General features: G+C 42.2%; 3 protein-coding genes across 6 annotated transcripts in view; 2 read left to right on the top strand and 1 right to left on the bottom strand.

Annotated features, from left to right (window-relative positions):
- The window catches only part of LOC135346210 (uncharacterized), a 25,781-nt gene extending 2,431 nt beyond the window's left edge, over positions 1–23,350 (top strand). For 2 of the 4 annotated variants that reach the window (XM_064543769.1, XM_064543768.1), the window contains 28 exons: positions 13–112; positions 414–733; positions 793–857; positions 912–1,048; positions 1,436–1,530; positions 1,595–1,633; positions 1,699–1,845; positions 1,978–2,031; positions 2,134–2,233; positions 10,330–10,664; positions 10,712–10,776; positions 10,831–10,967; positions 11,079–11,128; positions 11,187–11,225; positions 11,291–11,437; positions 17,319–17,381; positions 19,203–19,284; positions 19,441–19,660; positions 19,797–19,911; positions 20,036–20,100; positions 20,308–20,550; positions 20,607–20,878; positions 21,118–21,226; positions 21,331–21,486; positions 21,847–21,905; positions 22,119–22,333; positions 22,586–22,811; positions 23,024–23,350. In XM_064543769.1, coding sequence (XP_064399839.1) covers positions 13–112; positions 414–733; positions 793–857; positions 912–1,048; positions 1,436–1,530; positions 1,595–1,633; positions 1,699–1,845; positions 1,978–2,031; positions 2,134–2,233; positions 10,330–10,664; positions 10,712–10,776; positions 10,831–10,967; positions 11,079–11,128; positions 11,187–11,225; positions 11,291–11,437; positions 17,319–17,381; positions 19,203–19,284; positions 19,441–19,660; positions 19,797–19,911; positions 20,036–20,100; positions 20,308–20,550; positions 20,607–20,878; positions 21,118–21,226; positions 21,331–21,486; positions 21,847–21,905; positions 22,119–22,333; positions 22,586–22,811; positions 23,024–23,091 — 3,723 coding nt within the window. In that variant the 3' untranslated portion in view covers positions 23,092–23,350. Of the gene's footprint in view, positions 1–12; positions 113–413; positions 734–792; positions 858–911; positions 1,049–1,435; positions 1,531–1,594; positions 1,634–1,698; positions 1,846–1,977; positions 2,032–2,133; positions 2,234–2,517; positions 2,838–2,889; positions 2,958–3,016; positions 3,260–3,313; positions 3,589–3,645; positions 3,755–3,887; positions 4,035–4,089; positions 4,149–4,194; positions 4,392–4,445; positions 4,552–4,799; positions 4,995–10,329; positions 10,665–10,711; positions 10,777–10,830; positions 10,968–11,078; positions 11,129–11,186; positions 11,226–11,290; positions 11,438–17,318; positions 17,382–19,202; positions 19,285–19,440; positions 19,661–19,796; positions 19,912–20,035; positions 20,101–20,307; positions 20,551–20,606; positions 20,879–21,117; positions 21,227–21,330; positions 21,487–21,846; positions 21,906–22,118; positions 22,334–22,585; positions 22,812–23,023 lie in introns of those variants that run through there. The other 2 variants (XM_064543771.1, XM_064543770.1) reach the window with 2 other exon arrangements.
- LOC135346211 (adhesion G-protein coupled receptor G2-like) lies at positions 7,077–14,633 on the top strand. The gene is made up of 18 exons (XM_064543772.1): positions 7,077–7,510; positions 7,642–8,080; positions 8,141–8,599; positions 8,653–9,028; positions 9,087–9,125; positions 9,191–9,337; positions 9,839–9,892; positions 11,728–11,827; positions 12,115–12,434; positions 12,501–12,565; positions 12,627–12,872; positions 12,923–13,197; positions 13,255–13,363; positions 13,493–13,639; positions 13,693–13,751; positions 13,798–13,994; positions 14,074–14,179; positions 14,426–14,633. Exons 1-18 carry the CDS (start codon positions 7,231–7,233, stop codon positions 14,473–14,475), a joined length of 3,468 nt encoding a protein of 1,155 aa, XP_064399842.1. The 5' UTR covers positions 7,077–7,230; the 3' UTR covers positions 14,476–14,633.
- On the bottom strand, positions 23,293–27,300 carry LOC135346212 (dnaJ homolog subfamily C member 2-like). The gene is made up of 15 exons (XM_064543773.1): positions 27,153–27,300; positions 26,946–27,085; positions 26,427–26,502; positions 26,268–26,357; positions 25,908–26,133; positions 25,511–25,576; positions 25,360–25,451; positions 25,177–25,298; positions 25,020–25,088; positions 24,871–24,951; positions 24,621–24,779; positions 24,055–24,454; positions 23,959–23,993; positions 23,678–23,788; positions 23,293–23,503 (listed from the first exon to the last, which is right to left on the bottom strand). Exons 1-15 carry the CDS (start codon positions 27,217–27,219, stop codon positions 23,459–23,461), a joined length of 1,779 nt encoding a protein of 592 aa, XP_064399843.1. The 5' UTR covers positions 27,220–27,300; the 3' UTR covers positions 23,293–23,458.

Here is a 27,300-nt window from a genome sequence, read left to right as displayed (position 1 = left end):
CACCATACACAGCCCAGTATCATCGCTGGCAGCACTCTGATTGCTACCATAGAGAAACTAGCTTTCAATGGATTCACTACATCAACTGATTCCCAGCACTCAGGAAATATTGGTAAGTACCCCATGGCATTAATTCTTCGTATAAGTGACGACAAAACTAGTTGCACAATTGATTTGTTAGTGTGAATCCATACACATTATAAGCTTCAGAGGATGTGGTACATGTCATGGAGCCGTTAATTAGAATTGCATGTGCATGTGTGCTCGAGCAACATTAATTAATGTCTACATTTTCGTCATTCTTAGTAAATGGTTTATGGTAAAGGTAATCACTTGAGTACATGCAGTAGCCTCGTCCCACACGCTTATTATTAATTGCTTGGTCTGTTTAAGAGCTTATTTACTCATTGCAGAAGTCATTCATTTGGAGACACGAGTGGACAATGAGGATACATACTTCACTAGTATTGATGTGAGGGGCAGCTCTATTCAAGTGCCCACTGAGTTAGTGAGGATAGTGGATAACGGAACTGGACCAATCACTGTGGGCTCAGTCTACTACAGGAACATGAGTGGACTGCTGCCCGGGACTCTGCCGGGAGAGAGGGACACTGTGTTAGCATCTCCAGTGGTCTCCACCAGTCTGCTGTGTGGGGACAATATCTGTGACACAGCCAACATTCAGCTCAGTCTACCAGTCATTGTCACACTGAAACACAGCAAATATGCACAAGTAAACTAGGCATGGTAGTCGATCTTATCTAAACACTAAGTCTTATTATTTGATTGCAGGCTCTTATTGAAAATGATGATACCAGCGAGGCTACTTGTGTGTTCTGGGAATTTATAACTAACAGGTATTGTGATATCTATAGAGATGCATACTTTATCTGTGGTTTAAACACATGCAGTAGTAGCGATCCTCTAGTCAATGGAAGATGGGACACTGAAGGTTGTGTGAGAAATGACGGTCTCTCTAACTTCACACAGACTGTGTGTGAGTGCACACATCTCACCAACTTTGCCATTCTCCTCAGTGCACGTTCCGGTAAGCCTCGCCCCCGTACTGATGAGCCTGTTACAAATACTAACTCTCCCTCCACACCATCACCCCTCACACCATCACCCTCCACACCATCACCCCTCACACCATCTCCCTGCACACCATCACCCCTCACACCATCTCCCTGCACACCATCACCCTCCACACCATCACCCCTCACACCATCTCCCTGCACACCATCACCCCTCACACCATCTCCCTCCACACCATCACCCTCCACACCATCACCCCTCACACCATCTCCCTGCACACCATCACCCCTCACACCATCTCCCTCCACACCATCACCCTCCACACCATCACCCCTCACACCATCTCCCTGCACACCATCACCCCTCACACCATCTCCCTGCACACCATCACCCTCCACAGTGCCCCCCACACCTGATGTCTCCACAACTGATGATGCAGATGATCTTATTGCCCTGCAGCAACTTGGAGACACACTGGAGGAAGTATTGGGTTTGGTGAGTCTCTCAAATAATAGTTTTAGTACATTAATTGTTAATGATTTTATGGTTTTTCTTACAGATTAGAAATGATGAGGAATTGGGCAATATTCTCACCATGGTAAGAAACAACATTCTCTGTTGTCTATACACGGGCTCTAAATGTTATCCTTATCCTCCACCCAGCCTCCAGCAACAGCTGCCATTGCACTGGAGGGAGTGGTGGGAGCTAGAGTAGTGGATGAGACTGTAGTAGCCTACCTGCTTGCTGACATTGTGGACAGGAGCAATCTGTCAGATGGGAGAGTTGAGGACATGGTGTCATTCAGTGAGGTGAGCAGATAGTGAGCTAGATGAGCTCAGACGTACGTAATTTACTTGTATATATACAGAGGGTTCATGCATGTATGTAAGAGGATCAGTCTAACCACTGCAAGAAAGTATCTATGTATTTGCTTGCTGCAGACCATTCTCTCCATTGGAGACATGCTGTTGGAAAAGACGAGCAATAATGAAGAGGTGATCATAACTGTGCACATTTTGATTTTAAGTTTCAGGATACTGGGTTATAATTATGTACTTGCACACACACTCATGTTCTTCTCTGCACACCATACACAGCCTAGTATCATCGCTGGCAGCACTCTGATTGCTACCATAGAGAAACTAGCTTTCAATGGATTCACTACATCAACTGATCCCCAGCACTCAGGAAATATTGGTAAAACCCCCCCATTAATTGTTCGTATAAGTGACGACAAAACTGTTGCACTAATTGATTTGTTAGTGCTGAATCCATACACATTATAAGCTTCACAGGATGTGGTACATTGTCATGGAGCCGTTTCTTAGAATTTCATGTGCTAGAGCAACAATTAATGTCTCATTCTTAGCCAAATGGTATGGTAAAAGGAGGTATATGTATACAGTACATGCAGTTAGCCTTGTGCCCACACGCAATTGCTTGGTCTGTTTAGGAGTTTAGTGCTTATTTGCTCATTGCAGAAGTCATTCATTTGGAGACACCAGTTGACAATGAAGATATATACTTCACTAGTATTGGTGTAAGGAGCAACTCTATTCAAGTGCCCACTGAGTTAGTGAGGATAGTGAGTAATGGGACTGGACCAGTCACTGTGGCCTCAGTCTACTACAGGAACATGAGTGGACTGCTGCCTGGGACTCTGCCAGGAGAGAGGGACACTGTGTTAGCATCTCCAGTAGTCTCTACCAGTCTGCAGTGTGGGGACAATATCTGTGACACAGCCAACATTCAGCTCAGTCAGCCAGTCATTGTCACACTGAAACACAGCAAATACGCACAAGTAAGGCATGGTATATAGTCTATCATCTAACATAATCATAATAATTATACAGGCTGTTATTGAAAATGATGATACCAACGAAGAAGCGACTTGTGTATTCTGGGAATTTATAACTACCAGGTATTTATTATAGAGGTGCATAATTTTATATATTTGGTTTCATCATAATTATGCATTAGTGACAACCTTTTAGCCAATGGAAGATGGGACACTGAAGGATGTGTGAGAAATGACAGTCTCTCTAACTCCACACAGACTGTGTGTGAGTGCACACATCTCACCAACTTTGCCATTCTCCTCAGTGCACAACCACTCAACATACCCTCTGGTGTGGCCCTGTCTCTTTCAATCATTGGCTACATTGGAGTGTCTCTATCTGTGATTGCCATGTTGGCCACCATTGTGGCTTTGGTATTCTTTAGGTGAGAAAACCTTATATACTAATTATATACTGAGTGTTTCAATTGACAATACAGGACCTTGTGGAACATGCGTAACTACATCCACATAAACTTGTGTGTGAGTCTGATTCTGGCACAGCTGACCTTTGTGATTGGGGTGACCCCTCACGGAGGAGGGGGTGTGGTGGATCCTGGTTGTCGGACTGCAGCAGTTCTCATGCACTACTTGTTCCTGGTGTCCTTCATGTGGATGCTCATGGAGGGCGTGGTCTTGTATCTGGTTCTTGTCAAAGTATTTGTAAAAGAGCATGAACGGAAATACATTGTCAGCTTCACTATTGTCAGCTATGGTATGTGTATATATATAGTCAAAATTAAGATATTGTGTTCATGATTTCCCTATATAGGTGCTCCTCTGCTGTACATGGTTCTCTGTATTCCGTTGGGCTTTGCAGTCCCTCAACTGGAGGACAGCTATAGCTACCAGCTGGTCAGCAACAATACAACCACCATAGTGTGAGTTCATGCAGTCGTTCCGTTATCGCGACCCAAGTATGCACGTACGTGTCGTACATGTATGCACCAATTAAGCTTTTGTGATGGAGTGTCCTTTAAAAGTGCTAAACTATTTATAAGCCTGTGTTTGCAGCTGCTGGTTGAACCCCATCACTAACTTTATTCTGACGTTCATTGTGCCAGTGGTGGTGATTCTATTGGTGAATTTTGGTTTCTTTATCATGGCAATAGTTACCATGTGTAGACACCAAAAGAGACAAGGAAAAAAACAGGAAGTGAGGTATTTGGCTATAATAGAGACACATTGTACTGTGCTTGAAATGTTTCTTATACAGTTCTTGGTTAAAGTCGTCTGTGTCACTGGTCACTGTCATGGGACTGACATGGATAATTGGTGAGCACAAGAATAACTGAGAGATATTTAATAACATTATTAACAGGTATTTTGGTGTTCGAGGTCCCTGCTCTACTCCCACTAGCGTACATTTTCACGATATTTGTTTCATTCCAAGGAGTGGCCATTTTTATACTTTTTGTGCCTCTCTCTGAGCCAGTGAGGGATGCCTACTCCAAATGGTGGAAGAAAAAGTTGGCAAAGCATCGATATCAATATAAGTTTGAAAGCACCAGTACCAAGGTATACCACTATCAAATCTGATCGTATAATTATTATGATTATTCTGCATTTCAGAGTACCACTCTCAGCAATGTCAGCACAAATGTTACCTCTCCATCTTTGGACAGTTCGTTGAAACTGGAGTCTAGTGTATTCAACTCGACCGTGGAAAGAGAGTCAGGTGTGTGATTGCACAACTTGGAAGATGTTTGTAACACTGAGCTTGGTGTATAGGCCCCCCTGCCATGCATGCATAGCTTCATTGTAGAGTTTGTATTTGTTCTAGTGCTGGACAGAGCTACGTATATGATACATGCATGTGTGGTGTTTTTACCTATATAACTAGCTGTATGAGGTGTCTTCGTATCTATAGCTAAGATACATTTTATATCTCCTATCCTTACTGTCCTCATAATGATGCACATTTAGGGCTTTCCAGTCACAGTGAGGAATTATCTGAAGAATGCAAGGAACGTTAGTCATGCAAGCAAAACTCAATTCTACGTTATGTACAATAGCAAAATAAATTATGCATGTTTTACAGTTACATAATATGAACAGACGTTATGTACAATAGAAGCAGATCGTACTACAGTAGCTGTATATATATTTGTTGCCTTTTGACCTCTGAGATCAAAGGAATAGCAGTGCCAGTATATGGCATATTGTACGGCCATAATTACTCCTGTATGAGAGGCCAGAGGAACCTGATAGTCTGTCATGCATGGCTGGCTGAATTGTAGCAAATGCTCAGGCATTGTGATCTTTCGTGTTCAATTTGTTTTGCATGGAGGAGTATAGCCTATATAGGTGCGATATCACTTTACTTTCAAGGCTATCGATTAATATTGCAGAGTAAATGCATAGCCCATTGTGTCAATATACACATCTGGTACAAAGTTCAGAAGCCCGAGAAAAATTGAGCCAATGCTTTGACCAAGGACTGTAAACCGCGGCCATTTTTCAGCTTCCACACAACTACGACGTTTTAAGTAGACAAATTCTATCGCACCTCTCGCAAGATTAATTCCAAATCTGTTTTTAACTTTGCTAAAAATGGATTCTTTATTGGCACGATCTCCAGTGTAGACGATGCAGCGTATAAAGTTGTACCGAGATTGGAGAGCTCTGATGCTTTGCCATAGTACTCTTTCGCCACCTCCACCAGCATTGCAATATGGATGGAAAAATCCGACCACAACAGGCGGATGCGTTAACAAGTTGAACTGGCATTTCTTGAAGTTCTTCCTGGTGTTCCACACAGAGATCAGTTTTACGATGACGATCATCAGAAGGAAAATAGACAGTGCAATGATGAGAGAGTAGAGCAGGAGCCATGCTGTCTGATAGGAGGGTGCTTCTTCTTGTGTAGTCTGTATAATAGGCTCTGGGAACACCGTGGGAGCAGCATCACGGTCATTTTCAGTCTCTCCCATGGCTCTGGATTGGGCAACCAATAGTTCTTGAGTGGGCGTGGCTTGTCATACTCTGCAACCCATTATAGGGAGGGGCTGCATGTTGGCGCACACTCCGGTTGGCGCATGTGCAATCAGGGTAGCCTCGATTAAAGCCGCTCCTAATGTTATGAGCAGTGCATGGATTATTTGGAGACCAGTCAAACAGCTCTTATGTATAAGCTTATTTTGCAATTTTCTAATAGGGTCCTCAATACAATGAAACTTCATTACTGGCAAGCGGCTCATCAAACATCTGACTGACACCGAACCTAAAAATGTGAAATCAAGAGAGGAAGAAGACAAGAAATTTGCCGTTGAAGAACATCATTGAACACAGTGGGAACCTCTAATCTATGAAATTGACTTTTGTGAGTCTGACTTGTATTTGCTTATGTCTGTATTTCCCTTTGTGTGTGCATGGCATCTAATAACAGCTGATCAACACTATGTACCCACACTACTTTGGTGTTGCATGTTTCCTGCTCAAGGAAATTGGCCATGAATAAACAAACAAACCATACTGACCACAAGGCCTTGCCCAATTATGCGCCTATTAGTCTAGTCTCCAAGTCTCATGCATTGTACCTATTAATCACCAATTAGTCTTTAATTATTACCCATTAGTCTCAATAAAAATCATCAACGAGAATTATACTGCAACATCACAGACGCTTTTACATAATCTAGAAATCTTAGAAAAGAGTTAACAGTACTACTATAGCACCTTCCATACGTATATACTCAGTATTAGCAAATACTCATGCTATTGAGGCTATAGTGCTTCTATAAATCATACTTTCTCAAAATTTGGTAAAAATTGCCTAATGTGCTAATATTGTTTGCCTATTAGGCTGGCATAATGCTCAATCAGAGGAGGGCACCCCCCCTGCCATGCATAGCTTCATCGTAGAGTTTGTATTCGTTCTAGTGCTGGACAGAGCTACGTGTATGATATGATACATGCATGTGGTGTTTTGACCTAATTATAGCAAAATTCAAATGTAATGATACATGTTTTACATTCACATAATTATATATAGTAGTAGCCTCCTTCACTGGCCTTCAAGAGAAAAGAAGGCCTGCTACAGAGTGAAGTGCGGCCTGGGATAGAGGCTAGAATAATAACAGATTTTATGCACATGCACAATAGAAGCAGATCGTTACTATAGTAGCTGTATATATATACAATGTCAATTGTAAACTGTGCTGGGTTTAATTAGCCTTGATTTCATACTGCCCTCGAGACTCGGATGCAGAGTTTTCGTTGGTTGTTTGGTTAAACCATCTTTACCCACACTAATTTTAGATGTTGCAATGTTTCCTGCTGTCGAGGAAATTGGTCATGAAAATTATAATTATCTCCTTTTTTTAAACCACTGACCACTGACTAAAGACACAAAGTAATGGCGACACAGAGCTGTATTCTAGTGACTGTCCTATTGTTCTGGTCTAGTGCTATATCCAGTTCATTACCCAGAGAGTCAAGACAGACACCTGGGGATGCAGTGACTGGAGATACTGTGACTGTACATGTGCACTTCATGCTGTTCTCTACCTACACCTCAGAATGTCTGACAGGACTCACTGAAGATGGGACTCAGATCAGAGTGGAGTTCAGGCTCCTCACAGGACAAGACTTGAATCCTGAAGAATGGATCAGTCCCTCAGGGAATATTACTTTAGGTAATCTGTACATGTAGTAGAACAGGATAACGTTTAGTTCTGTCCACTATCAAACCAAAGTGCATGGTGAACTATTTTTATTATGATAGAGCATGTACTATAATTATATACAGTTTCTGATCTGCATGCAGGTGAAGGGGACAGATCACAAACACTGAATATTGGTGAAATAGATCCAAGAGCTGATGTGAATGAATTCATACAGTTCCGAGTGCTCCAATCAGAACATGGTGGAGGTAGCTGCAACTGCTGGGGGCTGAGTAACTTCACTGTGAATACAGTCATGGATTCAGGAAACAAGTCCAATACAATCGACATAACTGAACAGTGTGATGAACAGTCATCTTCTGTGGAAGGAAGGATTTCCTCTGATGAAAGCAACTCAGTGGAACAAGTCAGGTCGTTCTGTGGTGGAAGTGCCAGTGTACCTCGAGGCATAGTAACTGCTGCAGGTCTGCTAGGCCTAGGGAACACCACTATACAATGTAACCAAGTCAATGGTAGCAACAGTCTGATTGACCCTGGAGTGGCAGCTCCAACAGAAGATTGTGCTGCTGCTTACCCTCGATTGTAAGTGGCTCAGTTGATATACGCAATATTTTATTCCTTTCTTTGTTTGCATGTTTGCAGGGATATTGATTTCAATCTTGACCTACTGGAGAGAGACAGTTGTATGTCACCTTCGTCATTTGATGAAGGGGTTGAGTTGGCCATTAGAATTGGTAGAGATTGGATTCCTTTACAATACATAAGTCCCAGTGTATCAATGAATCGGCATCGGAATTCCAACTTTCTTATTGGGCACCTGAATGATCAGGTTGTGACTATAAGAGGCTACACTTTAGATGACACAATAACTGATGGTGAAGTTAACCAACTGCAAGTATCCGTGTGTGGGTCTTTCCTGACAAGTGCAGTACAGTTGAGGTGGATGCAAACAGCTGCATCGACCTCCCGGCTTCCAACTACTGATTCAGATAACTGGCGAGACCTATGGACACTGGATAATGTCACTGTGGTATTACATGTTAATGAGACATACAATGAAACTCTGATAAAAGACAACTTTGACAATCAGACAGAGTTAAAGTAAGTAATTTGTGCATGCATGAGCTTTCTTTCAATGCTGGTATTTCATGCAGTCCTGAATACTGGATGGAAGACATTAGGAATGGAATGATCAGTGATTTCTGTGGTACAGACTATGTTGGTGACAACTCCCTCCTAATGGGGTCAGTATGTAACACCGTAGATTGTGGTGGAGGCCGAGGGACCATATCCAGTAGAATCATTCACACTGCTTCCTTGGACATTGGTGTTCAGTTGGGTATTCCTCGCCCCATTACTGATGAGCCTGATACAGAGACTAACCCACCCTCCACACCATCACCTTCCACACCATCACCTCCCACAATGCCCCTCACACCATCACCCACAATGCCCCTCACACCTGATGATGCAGATGATCTTATTGCCCAGCAACAACTTGGAGGTGCACTGAAGGAAGTATTGGCTTTGGTAAGTCTCTCAAATAATAGTTTTAGTCATTAATTGTTAATGTGGTTTTCTCTTACAGATTAGAAATGATGAGGAATTGGCAAATATTACTGACATGGTAAGAAACAACATTCTCCGTTGTCTATACACGGGCTCTAAATGTTATCCTTATCCTCCACCCAGCCTACAGCAGTAGCTGCCATTGCACTGGAGAGAGTAGTGGGAGCTAGAGTAGTGGATGAGACTGTAGTAGCCTACCTGCTTGCTGACATAGTGAATAGGAGCAATCTGTCAGATGGGAGAGTTGAGGGCATGGTGTTATTCAATGAGGTGAGCAGCTCTAAGTAGGCTGTCTGTTGAAAGTGAGGAGGCCCTTAGAGTGTGTATTATTTTTATCGAGGGTAGCCGCAAAAGGTATATAGTAAAGCTGATCGTGTGTAGGTGTGTGTGTCTTTCTTTTTAATATAGTGAGCTCGATGAGCTCAGATGTACGTATGTACGTAAGGTGACATATTTTCGCGAGTATTAATTTCTGCTATTTCTGCAAATGAGAGTAAACCAACAAAATTTATACTAATTGGAAAATGTAATGAATCTCATTAAAACCACTTGCGAGTGATTAGAAATGCTATGAATAACATTAATTTGAGCTAATACTATGATATACATGTAGCAAAATGAGCTAAACAGTGAAAACCAAATCTACCTGTGAAAATATGTCACCTTAAGGTATATGTATACGGACTCCGGAGGATTCTAACCACTGCATGCATGTATGTAAGAGTATATTCTCCACTGCATGTGTGTAATGATCTATGTATCTGCTTGCAGACCATTCTCTCCATTGGAGACATGTTGTTGAACGAGACGAGCAATAATAAGGAGGTAACTGCAAGTTTTGATTGATTTTAAGTTTCAGAATTATGGGTTATAGTTACAGCACACACACTCACGCTCTTCTCTGCACACCATACACAGCCCAGTATCATCGCTGGCAGCACTCTGATTGCTACCATAGAGAAACTAGCTTTCAATGGATTCACTACATCAACTAATCCCCAGAACTCGGGAAATATTGGTAAATACTATAGTTGCACTAATTGATTTGTTAGTGTGAATCCATATGTATCATAAGCTTCACAGGATTTGTTACATGTCATGGAGCCGTTTATTAGAATTGCATAATTTTGCTAGAGCAACATTAATGTCTACATTTTCGTCTGAGAGCCACCCACACTTAGCAACAATACATACAGTAGCCTCGTCCCACACGCTTATTATTAATTGCTTGGTCTGTTTAAGAGCTTATTTGCTCATTGCAGAAGTCGTTCATTTGGAGACACGAGTGGACAATGAGGATACATACTTCACTAGTATTGGTGTGAGGGGCAGCTCTATTCAAGTGCCCACTGAGTTATTGAGGAAAGTGGGTAACGGAACAGCTGGACCAGTCACTATGGGCTCAGTCTACTACAGGAACATGAGTGGACTGCTGCCCGGGACTCTGCCCGGGACTCTGCCTGGAGAGAGGGACACTGTGTTAGCATCTCCAGTGGTCTCCACCAGTCTGCAATGTGGGGACAATATCTGTGACACAGCCAACATTCAGCTCAATCAGCCAGTCATTGTCACACTGAAACACAGCAAATATGCACAAGTAAGGCATGGTAGTCGATCTTATCTAAACACTAAGTCTTATTGCAGGCTCTTATTGAAAATGATGATACCAGCAAGGCTACTTGTGTGTTCTGGGAATTTGTAATTAACAGGTATTGTGATATCTATAGAGATGCATACTTTATTTGTGGTTTAAACACATGCAGTAGTAGCGATTCTCTAGTCAATGGAAGATGGGACACTGATGGTTGTGTGAGAAATGACAGTCTCTCTAACTCCACACAGACCGTGTGTGAGTGCACACATCTCACCAACTTTGCCGTTATCGTCACTGCACCACCGGGTAAGCCTCGCCCCCGTACTGATGAGCCGGTTACAAATACTAACTATCCCTCCACACCATCACCCTCCACAATGGCCTCCACACCATCACCCCTCACACCTGATAATGCAGATGAGGCCCTGCAGCAACTTAGAGCCGCACTGGAGGAAGTATTGGCTTTGGTAAGTCTCTCAAATAATAGTTTTAGTCATTAATTGTTAATGTGGTTTTCTCTTACAGATTGGAAATGATGAGGAATTGGGCAATATTCTCACCATGGTAAGAAACAACACTCTCTGTTGTCTATACACGGGCTCTAAATGTTATCCTTATCCTCCACCCAGCCTCCAGCAACAGCTGCCATTGCACTGGAGAGAGTAGTGGGAGCTAGAGTAGTGGATGAGACTGTAGTAGCCTACCTGCTTGCTGACATTGTGGGCAGGAGCAGGCTGCCAGCTGGGGGAGTTGAGGACATGGTGTCATTCAGTGAGGTGAGCAGATAGTGAGCTAGATGAGCTCAGACGTACGTAATTTACTTGTATACAGAGGGTTCATGCATGTATGTAAGAGGATCAGTCTAACCACTGCAAGAAAGTATCTATGTATTTGCCTTGCTGCAGACCATTCTCTCCATTGGAGACATGCTGTTGGAAAAGACAAGCAATAATGAAGAGGTAATCATAACTGTGCACATTTTGATTTTAAGTTTCAGGATACTGGGTTATAATTATGTACATACACAGCACACACATTCACGCTCTTCTCTGCACACCATACACAGCCCAGTATCATCGCTGGCAGCACTCTGATTGCTACCATAGAGAAACTAGCTTTCAATGGATTCACTACATCAACTGATCCCCAGCACTCAGGAAATATTGGTAAAAACCCCCCCATTAATTGTTCGTATAAGTGACGACAAAACTGTTGCACTAATTGATTTGTTAGTGCTGAATCCATACGCATTATAAGCTTCACAGGATGTGGTACATTGTCATGGAGCCGTTTATTAGAATTGCATGTGCTGGAGCAACATTAATGTCTCATTCTTAGCACAAATGGTATGGTAAAAGGAGGTATAATTATACGTGAGTACATGCAGTAGCCTTGTGCCCACATGCAATTGCTTGGTCTGTTTAGGAGTGGAGTGCTTATTTGCTCATTGCAGAAATCATTCATTTGGAGACACCAGTTGACAGTGAGGATATATACTTCACTAGTATTGGTGTAAGGAGCAGCTCTATTGAAGTGCCCACTGAGTTAGTGAGGATAGTGAGTAATGGGAATGGACCAATCAATGTGGGCTCAGTCTACTACAGGAACATGAGTGGACTGCTGCCTGGGACTCTGCCGGGAGAGAGGGACACTGTGTTAGCATCTCCAGTGGTCTCTACCAGTCTGCAGTGTGGGGAGAATATCTGTGACACAGCCAACATTCAGCTCAGTCTACCAGTCATTGTCACACTGAAACACAGCAAATATGCACAAGTAAGGCTTAATTGCCAAGTAATTGTTATGGTAATCGATCTTTTTATCTAAACACTTTGATCACAGGCTCTTATTGAAAATGATGAAACCAGCGAGGCTACTTGTGTATTTTGGGAATTTATAACTAACAGGTATTCTGATATCTATAGAGGTGCATAATTTATTTAATGCTTGTGGTTTCAACATATGCAGTAGTAGCGATCCTCTAGTCAATGGAAGATGGGACACTGAAGGATGTGTGAGAAATGACAGTATCTCTAACTCCACACAGACTGTGTGTGAGTGCACACATCTCACCAACTTTGCCATTCTCCTCAGTGCACGCCCACTCAACCTACCCTCTGGTGTGGCCCTGTCTCTTTCAATTATTGGCTACATTGGAGTGTCTCTATCTGTGATTGCCATGCTGGCCACCATTGTGGCTTTGGTCTTCTTTAGGTGAGAAAACCTTACTAATTATATACTGAGTGTTTCAATTGACAATACAGGACCTTGTGGAACATGCGTAACTACATCCACATCAACTTGTGTTTGAGTCTAATTCTGGCACAGCTGACCTTTGTGATTGGAGTGACCCCTCACGGAGGAGGGGGTGTGGTGGATCCTGGTTGTCGGACTGCAGCAGTTCTCATGCACTACTTATTCTTAGTGTCCTTCATGTGGATGCTCATGGAGGGCGTGGTCTTGTATCTGGTTCTTGTCAAAGTATTTGTAAAAGAGCATGAACGGAAATACATTGTCAGCTTCACTATTGTCAGCTATGGTATGTGTATATATATAGTCAAAATTAAGATATTGTGTTCATGATTTCCCTATATAGGTGCTCCTCTGCTGTACATGGTTCTCTGTATTCCGCTGGGCTTTGCAGTCCCTCAACTGGAGGACAGCTATAGCTACCAGCTGGTCAGCAATAATACAACCACCATAGTGTGAGTTCAGTCGTTCTGTTATCGCGACCCAAGTATGCACGTACGTGTCGTACATGTATGCACTAATTAAGCTTTTGTGATGGAGTGTCCTTTAAAAGTGCTAAACTATTTATAAGCCTGTGTTTGCAGCTGCTGGTTGAACCCCATCACTAACTTTATTCTGACGTTCATCGTGCCAGTGGTGGTGATTCTATTGGTGAATTTTGGTTTCTTTATCATGGCAATAGTTACCATGTGTAGACACCAAAAGAGACAAGGAAAAAAACAGGAAGTGAGGTATTTGGCTATAGAGACACATATGTACTGTGCTTGAAATGTTTCTTATACAGTTCTTGGTTAAAGTCGTCTGTGTCACTGGTCACTGTCATGGGACTGACATGGATAATTGGTGAGCACAAGAATAACTGAGAGATATTTAATAACATTATTAACAGGTATTTTGGTGTTCGAGGTCCCTGCTCTACTCCCACTGGCGTACATTTTCACGATATTTGTTTCATTCCAAGGAGTGGCCATTTTTATACTTTTTGTGCCTCTCTCTGAGCCAGTGAGGGATGCATACTTCAAATGGTGGAAGAAAAAGTTGGCAAAGCATCGATATCAATATAAGTTTGAAAGCACCAGTACCAAGGTATACCACTATCAAATCTGATCATAATTCTATGCCAGTGTATAATTATTATGATTATGTCCATTATTCTGTATTTCAGAGTACCACTCTCAGCAATGTCAGCACAAATGTTACCTCTCCATCTTTGGACAGTTCGTTGAAACTGGAGTCTAGTGTATTCAACTCGACCGTGGAAAGAGAGTCTGGTGTGTGATTGCACACCTTGGAAGATGTTTGTAACACTGAGCTTGGTGTATAGGCCCCCCCCGCCATGCATGCATAGCTTCATTGTAGAGTTTGTATTTGTTCTAGTGCTGGACAGAGCTACGTATATGATATGATACATGCATGTGTGGTGTTTTGACCTAGCTGCATGAGGTGTCTTCGTATCTATAGCTAAGATACATTTTATATCTCCTATCCTTACTGTCCTCATAATGATGCACATGCAGGGCTTTCCAATCACAGTGAGGAATTATCTGAAGAATGCAAGGAACATTAGTCATGCAAGCAAAACTCAATTCTACGTCATGTACAATAGCAAAATATTTATGCATGTTTTACAGTTACATAATATGAACAGACGTTATGTACACTAGAAGCAGATCGTACTACAGTATCTGTATATATATTTGTTGCCTTTTGACCTCTGAGATCAAAGGAATAGCAGTGCCAGTATATGGCATATTGTACGGCCATAATTACTCCTGTATGAGAGGCCAGAGGAACCTGATAGTCTGTCATGCATGGCTGGCTGAATTGTAGCAAATGCTCAGGCATTGTGATCTTTCGTGTTCGATTTGTTTTGCATGGAGGAGTATAGCCTATATAGGTGCGATATCACTTTACTTTCAGGGCTATCGATTTATTGCTGTGTGGTCTGTATGCTGGTGAATACAAGTAACCATGGCAATAAAATAATGATGTGCCTGTTGGGAGGTTTGGTTAGCCTCGATTTCAGGCTGCCCTAGAAACTCGGACGCAAAGTTGTTGTTAATTGTTTGGTTAACCATCTTTACCCACATTTAGATGTTGCAATTTTATGTTTCCTGCTATCAAGAAAATTGGTCATGAATATAATTATATCCTAAGTACAAAATCACTGACCACTGACCAGATAATTAAAGACAAGACAAGAAGTAATGGCGACACAGAGCTGTATTCTAGTGACTGTCCTATTGTTTTGGTCTAGTGCTATCTCCAGTTCATTACCCAGAGAGTCGAGACAGACACCTGGGGATGCAGTGACTGGAGATACTGTGACTGTGCAGTTCATACTGTTCTCTACCTACACCTCAGAATGTCTGACAGGACTCACTGAAGATGGGACTCAGATCAGAGTGGAGTACAGGATCCTCACAGGACAAAACTTCAATCCTGGAGAATGGATCAGTGCAAGGAATGTTATGTTAGGTAGGTAATCTGTATAGCTATAAAGTTAGAACATAGTGATGGATAGCGCTTAGTTCCCAGCCTAGGCCACGCATAAAAACCAAAGTGGTAGACTATTTTTATTATAATTTGCAGGTGAAGGTAACAGATCGCCAGCTGTGACTATCGATATTGGTAGAATAAATCCAGGAGCTGATGTGAATCAGTTCCGAGTGCTCCAATCAGAGCATGGTGGAGGTAGCTGCAACTGCTGGGGGCTGAGCAACTTCACTGTGAATACAGTCATGGATTCAGGAAACAAGTCCAAGACAATCGACATAACTGAAGAGTGTGATGAACAGTCATCTTCTGTGATAGGGACGATTTCCATGGATGAAGTCAGATCGTTCTGTGGTGGAAGTGCCAGTGTACCTCGAGGCATAGTAACTGCTCCAGATCTGTTAGGCCTAGGGAACAGTATTATTGAATGTAACCAAGTCAGTCTGATTGACCCTGGAGTGGCAGCTCCAACAGAAGATTGTGCTGCTGCTTACCCTCGATTGTAAGTGGCTCAGTTGATATACGCAATATTTTATTCCTTTCTTTGTTTGCATGTTTGCAGGGATATTGATTTCAATCTTGACCTACTGGAGAGAGACAGTTGTATGTCACCTTCGTCATTTGATGAAGGGGTTGAGTTGGCCATTAGAATTGGTAGAGATTGGATTCCTTTACAATACATAAGTCCCAATTTACCGGATAATCGGAATCGGAATTCCAACTTTTTTATTGGGGACCTGAATGATCAGGTTGTGACTATTAGAGGCTACACTTTAGATGACACAATAACTGATGGTGAAGTTGACCAACTGCAAGTATCTGTGTGTGGGTCTTTCCTGACCAGTGAAGTACAGTTGAGGTGGATGCAAACAGCTGCATCGACCTCCCGGCTTCCAACTACTAATCCAAATAACTGGCGAGACCTATGGACACTGGATAATGTCACTGTGGTATTACATGTTAATGAAACATACAATGAAACTCTGATAAAAGACAACTTTGACAATCAGACAGAGTTAAAGTAAGTAATTTGTGAATGCATGGACTTCATTTCAATGCTTGTATTTCATGCAGTCCTGAATACTGGAACAGGAACATTAGGAATGGAATGATCAGTGATATCTGTGGTACAGACTATGTTGGTGACAACTCTCTCCTAATGGGGTCAGTATGCAGCACTCCAGGTTGTGGTGGAGGCCAAAGGACCATATCCAGTAGAATCATTCGCACTGCTCCTTTGGACATTGGTGTTCAATTGGGTATTCCTCGCCCCATTACCGATGAGCCTGATACAGAGACTAACCCACCCTCCACACCATCACCTTCCACACCATCACCCCCCACAGCATCACCCTCCACACCACCACCCTCCACACCACCACCTCCCACAATGCCCCCCACACCTGATGATGCAGATGATCTTATTGCCCAGCAGCAACTTGGAGACGCACTGGAGGAAGTATTGGCTTTGGTAAGTCCCTCAAATAATAGTTTTAGTCATTAATTGTTAATGTGGTTTTCTCTTACAGATTAGAAATGATGAGGAATTGGGCAATATTCTCACCATGGTAAGAAACAACACTCTCTGTTGTCTATACACGGGCTCTAAATGTTATCCTTATCCTCCACCCAGCCTCCAGCAACAGCTGCCATTGCACTGGAGAGAGTAGTGGGAGCTAGAGTAGTGGGAGCTAGAGTAGTGGATGAGACTGTAGTAGCCTACCTGCTTGCTGACATTGTGGACAGGAGCAGGCTGCCAGCTGGGGGAGTTGAGGACTTGGTGTCATTCAGTGAGGTGAGCAGCTCTCATATATAAAAATGGCTGTCTTTAATTTTACACCGGGCCAATTAAAGAAGTGCATGTATGATGCTTACCATGCACTATTTACATGTGCCCCCACTCACTGCATGCAGACTATTCACTCTGTCGGGGACATAGTGTTGGAACAGACCATGGATTTGGACAACGGTACGGAGGTACGTATGTGAACACTCCAATGTGTGACTATATACCTCCATACTGTATACTGGCTTTGTTGTTTTCGTTCTTAGTACCTATTATAGAGTTCTTGCCATTATCAGTATTCCTACAAGAATGGGGAAGCGCGTGTCCTTTGCAAGGATTCTTAAGCCTTAAAATCTGTGTAGTACTTCATTGTGTATAGAAACCACTATTCCCGGGAGTCCACCCATACATTCTCTGTTGGGCTTCTGTTGAATGTTAGTGGTATGCCATGACTTAAGGTGTTTCACACACACACACACACACACACACACACACACACACACACACACACACACACACACACACACACACACACACACACACACACACACACACACACACACACACACACACACACACACACACTACTATCTATTTATTTTGACTAATGCCTTGTGCTAATTCTAAGAACCAAGATTAGAGGTTAATGATTGCTTTGTGCTTGCCACCTATACAGTGGTTTTCCATACCTTTGCAGGCTATACTCCAAGAGCACTGCAACCACAATGTACTGATTACCTGTCTGTGTTATTTTAGTCCACCCACACATCACAAAAATCAATGATGGGTAAAATACTGGCTATTGCAGACTTTTCACACAACTCAAGGGGTTACTACTCTACTTTCACAGCACTCCTTCTATAATTATAATGCTTGAGGTCAACAAGCTGCTTTCGGAAATATCCAATTTTGAGCCTAGTAAATATAGGCCCTCCGCTCCCTATAGCTATGCATACAAGTTTTAGCTCATATCATTTAGCCACAATGAACCAAGCAACAAGTTAGCTGAGCTACCATCAGAGCTACCATCACTTCAGTCAGACAAAATATGAGACACCTGGAACATTTAGCGGCTATTATAATTATTTGGTGAGTGAGCTATTAGAATTAGGCGATTTTTAATTTGACGTCTTAGGCTACTACAGCAATTAGGTCCACTAATTTGGCAGTTTTGAAATTGCCAAATTAAAACCAGTTACAGTTTGCATTTTGCAGGCCATAGCAAGTAATTTTGTTGGCTTGTTACTAACAGTCATAACAGAAGCCAACCAAAACACTATATTTACTACATTGTGGTTGCAGTGCTCTTGCAGTATAGCCTGCAAAGGTAAGGAAAACCACTGTAGAAGAACCACATAGACCCATCCCCATTATCAGATACTACCACCACAAAACCTGGCCCAGACAATACCTTATAAATTAAGCCTCCCAAGGTCAGATTTAGTTTACACAAGTACACAGCCATGCACAAGCTAAGTTGAAGTATTACAGCAGCCAATATCAAGTCTAAGATAAGTTCTATACTTTATGTCAGCATTACCTCAAATATGAATATAGCTTACAATCAGCATGGCCCCAAGTGAGTAGCTTACAATAATTATTGAGTATACTAGTCGTTCTGAATGCAACAGATGAATGGGGAGGGTTGGTGCACCGTTAAAGACTCTTTAACCCATCATTCTCGACTCTCAAGGTCGGGCATCTGTTTGCTTTTTTTCTACCAGTATGGTTTTGTGCTGTTTGTTCTTTTTTCTTTTTTTTTCTTTCTATAGTCCCTTAACTATTACTGAAGAGCTTCCCAAAATAATGTAGACACACTATATGCAAAATAACCTAGATACAGATCGGATTGCATTTATAACTTTGAGCTGTTTCTAAGTTTTAGGCTGAGTCAGTAATTATGTGTCGGAAAGCCCGATCCCACCCCCTATACTTCTGTATATACCATTCTCAAACACACACACACACACACACACACACACACACACACACACACACACACACACACACAGCCCAGTACGGTTGCAGGTAGCACCATACTCTCAGTGTTTGAAGATCTAGCTGTAGGTCTCATTGGAATGAACCGGAGAATACGTGAGTGATTTTAGTGTTCACAGTTAGTTTATATAATTATATATACTTTCGCACACTTTCATGCAAAATTGATTGTCTGTATATCTACCTAAAGTGATTTCACAAATAGCTAATCAACCAGTTAATTATTCTCATATTTCTTCTGTTTTTTTTCAGAGTCAGAGTCAGGACAGATCATGTCTAATTTGACAGAATTTGTGGAGGGCCCTGATGATGATGATGATGATGTACTTGGAGTGGACACTGATGGCCATTCCATCAGACTGCCTGCAAGACTACTGAGAGGTCTGGCCAACAAGACTATTGTCACTGTCATCTCTGCTTTTTATCGTAACATGAGTGGATTGCTGCCCGGAAATTTGTCAAGACGAAATGAGTAAGTATAATTATTTTAAACTGCAACGTCTTGAAATTAAATTCTCTAGTTATAACAACTCCAACTAAGTACCTATGTACATTGTTACCTACCTAGAAGTACTTAAGCATGCAACACATCCTCTCCATGCATGCAGGTTTGAGTTGGCTTCTCCAGTCTTGGCTACTTCGCTGCGGTGTGATAGCAATCTCTGCGATATTAGTGATGATACAAACATTACCATAACCATCATTCACACAGACACTGTCAAGGTAACTATTAGCTGCACATCATAGTCTTCTGCATATTAAAGAGCCTATAGCTTATACCACTGCCAAGTCCAGTTCCAATGTTATCATGTAGCATGTAGTCATGGTTATTCCTTTTTTTCTTTAGAATTTGATTGAGAACGACAATACTTCTGAAGTGATGTGTGTTTTCTGGGAGTTCGTCAGGGCAAGGTACACATCCACCATGGAAAATATGTACCATAACAACGCTTGTTGTTTGCTGTGTCACTGCTAATCATACCTTGTCATAATCGGTCATAAAAACCTTGTTTGCATAACACAGGAAATTGTCATTCTTGTAGTTCCATTTGAACTGACACCACTCATTTAATTTGTCATCACACACACACGCGCACACACACACACACACACACACAGTGACAACCTTTTAGCCAATGGAAGATGGGACACTGATGGATGTGTGAGAAATGACAACCTCTCCAACTCCACACAGACTGTGTGTGAGTGCACACATCTCACCAACTTTGCCATTCTCCTCAGTGCACAGCCACTCAACCTACCCTCTGGTGTGGCCTTGTCTCTCTCAATCATTGGCTACATTGGAGTGTCTCTATCTGTGATTGCCATGTTGGCCACCATTGTGACTCTGTCTTGTTTAAGGTGATCGAGAGCTTTAATTTACTGATGCAGAAAGTTTATCTTATCACAATTTGCAGGTCTCTTTGGAGCATGCGTAACTTCATCCACATCAACTTGTGTGTGAGTCTGATTCTGGCACAGCTGACCTTTGTGATTGGAGTGACCCCTCACGGAGGAGGGGGTGTGGTGGATCCTGGTTGTCAGACAGCAGCAGTTCTCATGCACTACTTGTTCCTGGTGTCCTTCATGTGGATGCTCATGGAGGGCGTGGTCTTGTATATAGTTCTCATTAAAGTGTTCTTCAAGCATCAGAGCAGATACATGATCGGCTTCTTTCTGTTCAGCTATGGTAATTAATTAACAAATACAAACAAGTGATTGTGTATAATCAGCATGGAATGAATGTACACAAATTTCCTAATTCTACCTAGCTTTGAAGTGAACACCAGCCATGCAGTTGGTTTTGTAGCTAAACTATAATACTGTTCCTTAGTAAACTGATCTAAAGTGCACATGTACATAGTACATATTTTGAGACATTAACACTATATCTGTGATAACTGATATATTCTGTTTCTCGTTTCTCAGGTGCTCCTCTGCTCTACATGGCTCTCTGTATCCCGCTAGGCTTTGCAGTCCCTCAACTGGAGGACAGCTATGGCTACGAGCTGGTCAGCGACAATACAACCACCATAGTGTGAGTTACTTCCCATAGAATCATTCTGAATAGCATGTGAATAGCATGTTTACATCCTGTTCAAAGCACCCCCTTAATGAAACCTTTTATATCGCTCTCCATAGATGCTGGCTGAGTCCCATCAACAGCTTCATCTTCACATTCATTGCTCCAGTGTTACTAACTATCTTGGTTAACATTGGCTTCTTTATCATGGCTCTGGTTGTCATGTGTCGACACTCAAAGAAGCAGGAACACAAATCAAGGGTTGAGTCAGCCAAGTAAGTAACATAATTATTGCTTCTAGTCAGCTTCTAGAATCATTTGCCATCGGCTTCTGATGAGATCACGCACCTTCAGGCTGCCCTGAGACCCCCCAAAGTTTTCAGTATTTTTAAGACAAGACAGGAAATACATACCACAAGTATTTTTTGCTAAGGTGGTGTTCAGGTTGCTAAGAGATTGATCCATTCAATCTCTTAGCAACTTTCTATACGCAATGTGTTTTTCTGTTAAACTAATTTTAGTGTGATTATAGTCAGGTTAGCAAATCTATTTTGGTACTAGACCTTGTAACCTGATAGTGGTATATATATATGGTGTGTGAAAAGCGTGGTAATCATGTATTGTGTCAACTCTAGGGATTGGATCAAAAGCAGCATCTCTCTTGTTGTTGTCATGGGAATAACATGGATTATCGGTGAGCATAATATAGTGTATAGATGAATCATGCATTGTGCTTGTACTGTAGCACAACCAATCTAAGCTAGTTGTCCGCTATGGTAGATTAAATTTGCCTCTGAAATTTTTGAACGGTAGCATTTATAGCTTCTGTAATCAAACAGTGGTAGAGGGGCTACCTAGAAATACAATGTATTTGTACCACTATTTCAACTTATTATCAACATTGCAGGTATTCTGGTGTTTGAGGTCCCAGAACTGCTCCCATTGGCGTACATCTTCACAATCTGTGCTACCTTTCAAGGAGTAGCCATTTTCATAATCTTTGTGGCCCTTTCCAAGCAAGTGAGGGAGGCCTACTCTAAATGGTGGAAGGTCAAGGTGGCAGAGTCGGACATTCTCAGCAAACACTTCGGAGAGTTATCGTTTACAAGTTCAACAAAATTGGTATGTCCCAATAGCTATTGTACCATCTTACACGTACCCTAATGCTCATCAAGTACCTTAATGCCTTACCTTACTCCCCATGACAATACTTACACTAATATAGAAATATGAATATCATTGTCAACTATAGCTACTGCTGAATATCATTGTCACCATAGCTACTATGTGCTGTGTCTGCCAATTCCCTGTTGTTGCCAATCATAAATGTACCCTAATCTCATGTACCCATCTTTCTGTACCCACACACTACAGACAAAGACACACAACGGGTCTTCTGTTGCCAACAACAACCACAGTTCCAGTGCTCCTCCTCTAGACATCAGTATCTCTCACCACGAAACCACCGAGGGGTCAGAGGAGAAGACGGTGCCGGAGGAGAAGAAGAAACCTTCATTCAGGAGACAAGGAACCTCTTTTGACATTACTTATGTGCCACCCGCGGAAAATGATGAGCCTTGTAAGGAGGACCTTATGAAAGGTATAGAGTAGTCTCAGTGTAACGTACCATTAGAAATGTTGGTTATTGGTTATGGTGTTATGACTCAATCGGGAATCAGGGGATTCAATATATGGAAGGTGTATGAATTAGCTGTAAAATTGGAGGGAGTCTTTACTGCTAGCTTTATGCTTTCCTTATATCACTATGATAAGCATTTCCTTGTTGTCACGACTGCTTCCTTTCCCCCACAGCTGACTATGTCCACAACGGAGATGATTCTAATGATAAGAAACAACTCACAGAATCAACAGAATTGTAATACTGATCCGATTTCTCTTCATCATTGTGTGTGTGTGCATGTGTATATATATGTACTGTTTTGTTATTAATGATCATCTGATGCCACGTGTATACGCATAGTTTGCATTTTTATATTTTGACAAGATTCTCGTTCTTGGAATCAGTTTTTATACAACTACAACACAGTTCAGGTTTTGAATCATAATAATTATAAGCACCCTTTCATTTTCAATGTAAATATTATTATAACATTTATATCTCAGTCGTATAAAAGTTGACCATTATTAAATACACAACGCATGATTGCATTGACACTATTAAGAGAGATAAAACAGTTTCAGTCTCTTGCTGGCTCTATAATTATATCATGTAACTATGGCAACTAACTATGAAGTTTGAGTCTTTTTGGCCTTGATTTTAGCCACCAGTTCCTGTAGACAAAGAATATACCGTATATAACAAGGATACCATAGCAACCGCACTCCCAGTGAATATGCACAATCAAAGATAGCTCTGAAAATGGTCTGTTTAGAAACTAGATATCTAACCTCTGGTATGATGAGGTAAAGAGGACTACTTTTAAAAAGCAGATATGCACAGCTCACCTTAAACCTGGTAACACACTCTGCCTTTGTCTTGGTCCCCACAAGCTCTGCTATCCGGTCCCAGCGGTCAGCCTGGCTGCCAGGATGTGCCCTCAGGCCCTGCTCCAGCAGCTGGAAGGAGCGATAAATCATTTTTGGATATAAATTATATGTATACTCAATATTCGGACTCTTAACAAGCTTAATTGTAATCGGGATATCATACACATGCACATGCATGTACGCAACACATGCACATGCATGTACAATGTACGCAACACATGTATATATACATACAGTACCTTCTGTTCCTCTGGTGTCCACGGTTGAGGTCCATCTAATAAAAGCAAAACAAACCATTAAACAACAAGAGAGAGGATCTCACTTACTACACTCACCGTATCTCTCAGTGGGCACGGACTCTGCCCCTGCCGCTTTAGCCTTGCCCTTTGTTTTCTGTTTTTGCTCAAACGTGGAGAATGCCAGTTTATTCTGTACTTCTTTATCGGTGGTATCCAACTTCTGCATACTCTTTACTTGAGGAATGACGTGTTTCGCAGTCTTGTTCTTGCATGTGCTTGATGAGTGAGTGTTGACATAGGTTGCTATGGTGTCCCACCGTTTCACTGTGCCAGCTGGGTAAATGTTGACAGCCTTTACCAAGAGTTGAACCTCCTCAGGGCTCCAGTTAGAGGTAGGCCCCGCACTGGCAGTAGCTGATGGTTGGGCAGAGGATGCTTTAGTCGCAGCCATTGAAGCTTCTCTCTCTGTCTTATGTCTGCTGGCCAAGTCTCTCACCTTCACAAGGAATACGTGATGTAGTCCACACACACACACATTGAACAAATAATAATTATTTAGTATACAAGGAAATGAGCTATAATCATGCCAGCTAGTTCAACAGAGAGACCATACAATTGGTGCTGGTATATAATTATTGTTCTGAAGCTAGGCAAGTACTCACCTCTTGTTCAAAGAGTGCCTGAGCGTGGTCATGTGACTGCCCAGAGAGCCTCTCATTGACTTGTTGCAGCTGCTCCAGAGAGAGCTGCTCGCACAGTCTGTCCAGATCCTGCATCCTAGCAACCACCACTGACTCATCACTCGTGAAGTATTCATGTCCCTAATATTGAGCAGAAGTGGCAGATAAGTAGACACAATGTCGTAGGAATAGCTACGGTTACTTTAATGGTGGTAGGAATAGCTATACTTACTTTAATGGTGGTTTTCAATGCTTTTCTTTCCTTTCTCATTGCTTTCTTGAAAGCGTCTTTCTCCTTTTTGGCGATAGCTGCCTAAAATACAATCGCAAAGATGTGTTAATTACGCCATGAGTTAAAAACAAAGCACATGCTGATAATACCTGTGCTTTCAGCTCGGCTTCTTTCTTTTCTTTTTCTATCCTCTCTTTTTCTCGTCTATCTTTTTCCGCCTGTATGGGCAGATTAGAGGGGCACATGATAACCTCACTATAGTTGTACAGATTACACATGATTGGCAATAATTATTAATGTTCACACCTTTTCCTTCTCCATTGCTTCTAACCGAATTGCCTCTTCTTTTGCTTTCTTCTTTGCTACCTTCTCTGCTTTCTCTGCCTCCTTGAAGCGCTTGATACGAGGGTCACAGCTGTATGCATTATCTGTACGACATACCAACATTGAGAGCAGGGTGGGGGGGTAAGGCTTGGGGTCAGGGGGTACCTACTAGGGTCCGTATGCGTGTCACCTCTTCCTTCTTACGCTTCTGTCTCGCGATTTTGTTCTGTTTTTCTAGCCATTTCCTTTCTTCTCGGCTGTGTGTGTGTGGGCGTTATGTGTGTTGTGTGTGATAAATGTGTGCATATAGATGTACCATTCTGCCTTCTCCTTCTCCTCCTCATCAAGGTAAGAGAACTCTCTCCATGACTCAAAATTGTACCTGCAGACCACAATACCAGAGGTAAATATTATATCTGTGGACTATTCTTGAACAGATGAAGGATATGGTATATCTATTTTAACGGCAAGCTCCAGACATGCTGACTAATACAGTACAGTATTGTATCACGTTGTCGCAAGGTTATAAGCGTGTAATAAAGTCCCTTCCATGTTATTTTTATAAGCAATGCATGATTTGGTAAGGGGTCATCATGATATAAAACACATATTAATAGCATAACAATCCTTCAATATACATGTATAGGCCACTTGCCTTCGTGTTTGTGACTGTACATTTCTCATGCTATTACTACCATGACAACCACACTCACCAGAAGTGGTAGAAAGCCTCCACCTCCTCTATAGTAGAGTCATCATGACCCAGCAAGGGCACTGGTTGCTGCACTGACCAGCGACAGTTCTCCGCAAACACGGCAGCAAACGATGAGAAGAAGTTCTCCCGTGAGCTGGCTGACTGAGAGGGAATGACATCATCAAATGTAGGATCCACACTGTCGTAAGAGCGGCGACGTTTGGGGTCAGCGAGGAGGTCATAAGCTGCAGACAAAATGAGCATCTCACAATAGTTGTCAGCTCTAATTCAAAACATTTACACCAGTAAAGTTTTTCTTGTACATGCAACTCATTTCTTCAACACAAGGCTAATTGGTAGCAGACATATACCCACCCACCTATCTTGATGCATTTGAAGAAGTCGTCTCCGCCTTCCTTCTGTTCCTCAGTCTGTTTGTCAGGATGATGAGTCAGCACTCTTTGTCTATCTGTAGAGGGCCAGACATACAGAGAGCATTAGACAGAGTAGGCCTACAATCTCTCTAACACTGACTCACATGCTTTCCTGATCTGCTGCGGAGATGCCTTGTATCTCAGCCGGCTTAGTCCTAGTACAGCGTAATGGTCTTGGTCCTGAGGAGGAGGGTTGTACATGGCGAAACACTCTTAGCATTCTTACATACAGTTCAGAGATTATCCTAGGTCTATGATTACACATATACAAGCAATAGGACATGTACCATTATCCCCAACCACCTACCAAACATGTACCATTATCCTCCACCACCTACCGAACATGTACCATTATCTCCCACCACCTACCAAACATGTACCATTATCCTCCACCACATACCGAACATGTACCATTATCCCCCACCACCTACCGAACATGTACCATCATCCTCCACCACCTACCGAACATGTACCATTATCCTCCACCTCCTACCGAACATGTACCATTATCCTCCACCACCTACCAAACGTGTACCATTATCCTCCACCACCTACCGAACATGTACCATTATCCTCCACCTCCTACTGAACATGTACCATTATCCCCTACCTCCTGTACCTACCTTCCACTGTGTTGGATCCAACAGCAGATGATTGAAATCATCCTCTTCAGTCTCACTCTCTCTCTCTGATGAATCACCACTAGCACTGCTGACAACACTGGGACACACTGACTGGGGGCGTGGCCTCCTCAGTAGCGAGGCTACAAGGGAGATACAATCTCTTTATTTGCTGCTTGCTACAGAGAATGTATAAATACAGTAACTTACCTCCTGAGTATTCTATAGGAACAAGAGCAGTACAAGTGGAGAGATTTTGTTTATCCTCAGAACCCATCTTGTCTTTCTGTCAGAACCACGTGGTAATCTAATTAATGAGCAAGTAACCCAACCTACAACCCATTAGCTTTGATTAAAA

Source organism: Halichondria panicea, chromosome 13 (assembly GCF_963675165.1).
Source record: "Halichondria panicea chromosome 13, odHalPani1.1, whole genome shotgun sequence".
NCBI lineage: Eukaryota > Metazoa > Porifera > Demospongiae > Suberitida > Halichondriidae > Halichondria > Halichondria panicea.
Note: the sequence above shows the minus strand (reverse complement) of the source record. Positions and strands in the feature narration are given on the sequence as shown.

Coding starts and splice junctions, on each gene's coding strand:
- LOC135346211 (XM_064543772.1), top strand. CDS start 7,231: ATGGCGACACAGAGCTGTATTCTAGTGACTGTCCTATTGTTCTGGTCT. Junction 8,081..8,140: donor GCTGCTGCTTACCCTCGATT/GTAAGTGGCTCA, acceptor GCATGTTTGCAG/GGATATTGATTTCAATCTTG. Junction 14,180..14,425: donor GACCGTGGAAAGAGAGTCTG/GTGTGTGATTGC, acceptor ATGCACATGCAG/GGCTTTCCAATCACAGTGAG.
- LOC135346212 (XM_064543773.1), bottom strand. CDS start 27,219: ATGGGTTCTGAGGATAAACAAAATCTCTCCACTTGTACTGCTCTTGTT. Junction 26,503..26,945: donor TGGATCCAACACAGTGGAAG/GTAGGTACAGGA, acceptor CCTCCTCCTCAG/GACCAAGACCATTACGCTGT. Junction 23,504..23,677: donor AGTGTGTTACCAGGTTTAAG/GTGAGCTGTGCA, acceptor CTTTGTCTACAG/GAACTGGTGGCTAAAATCAA.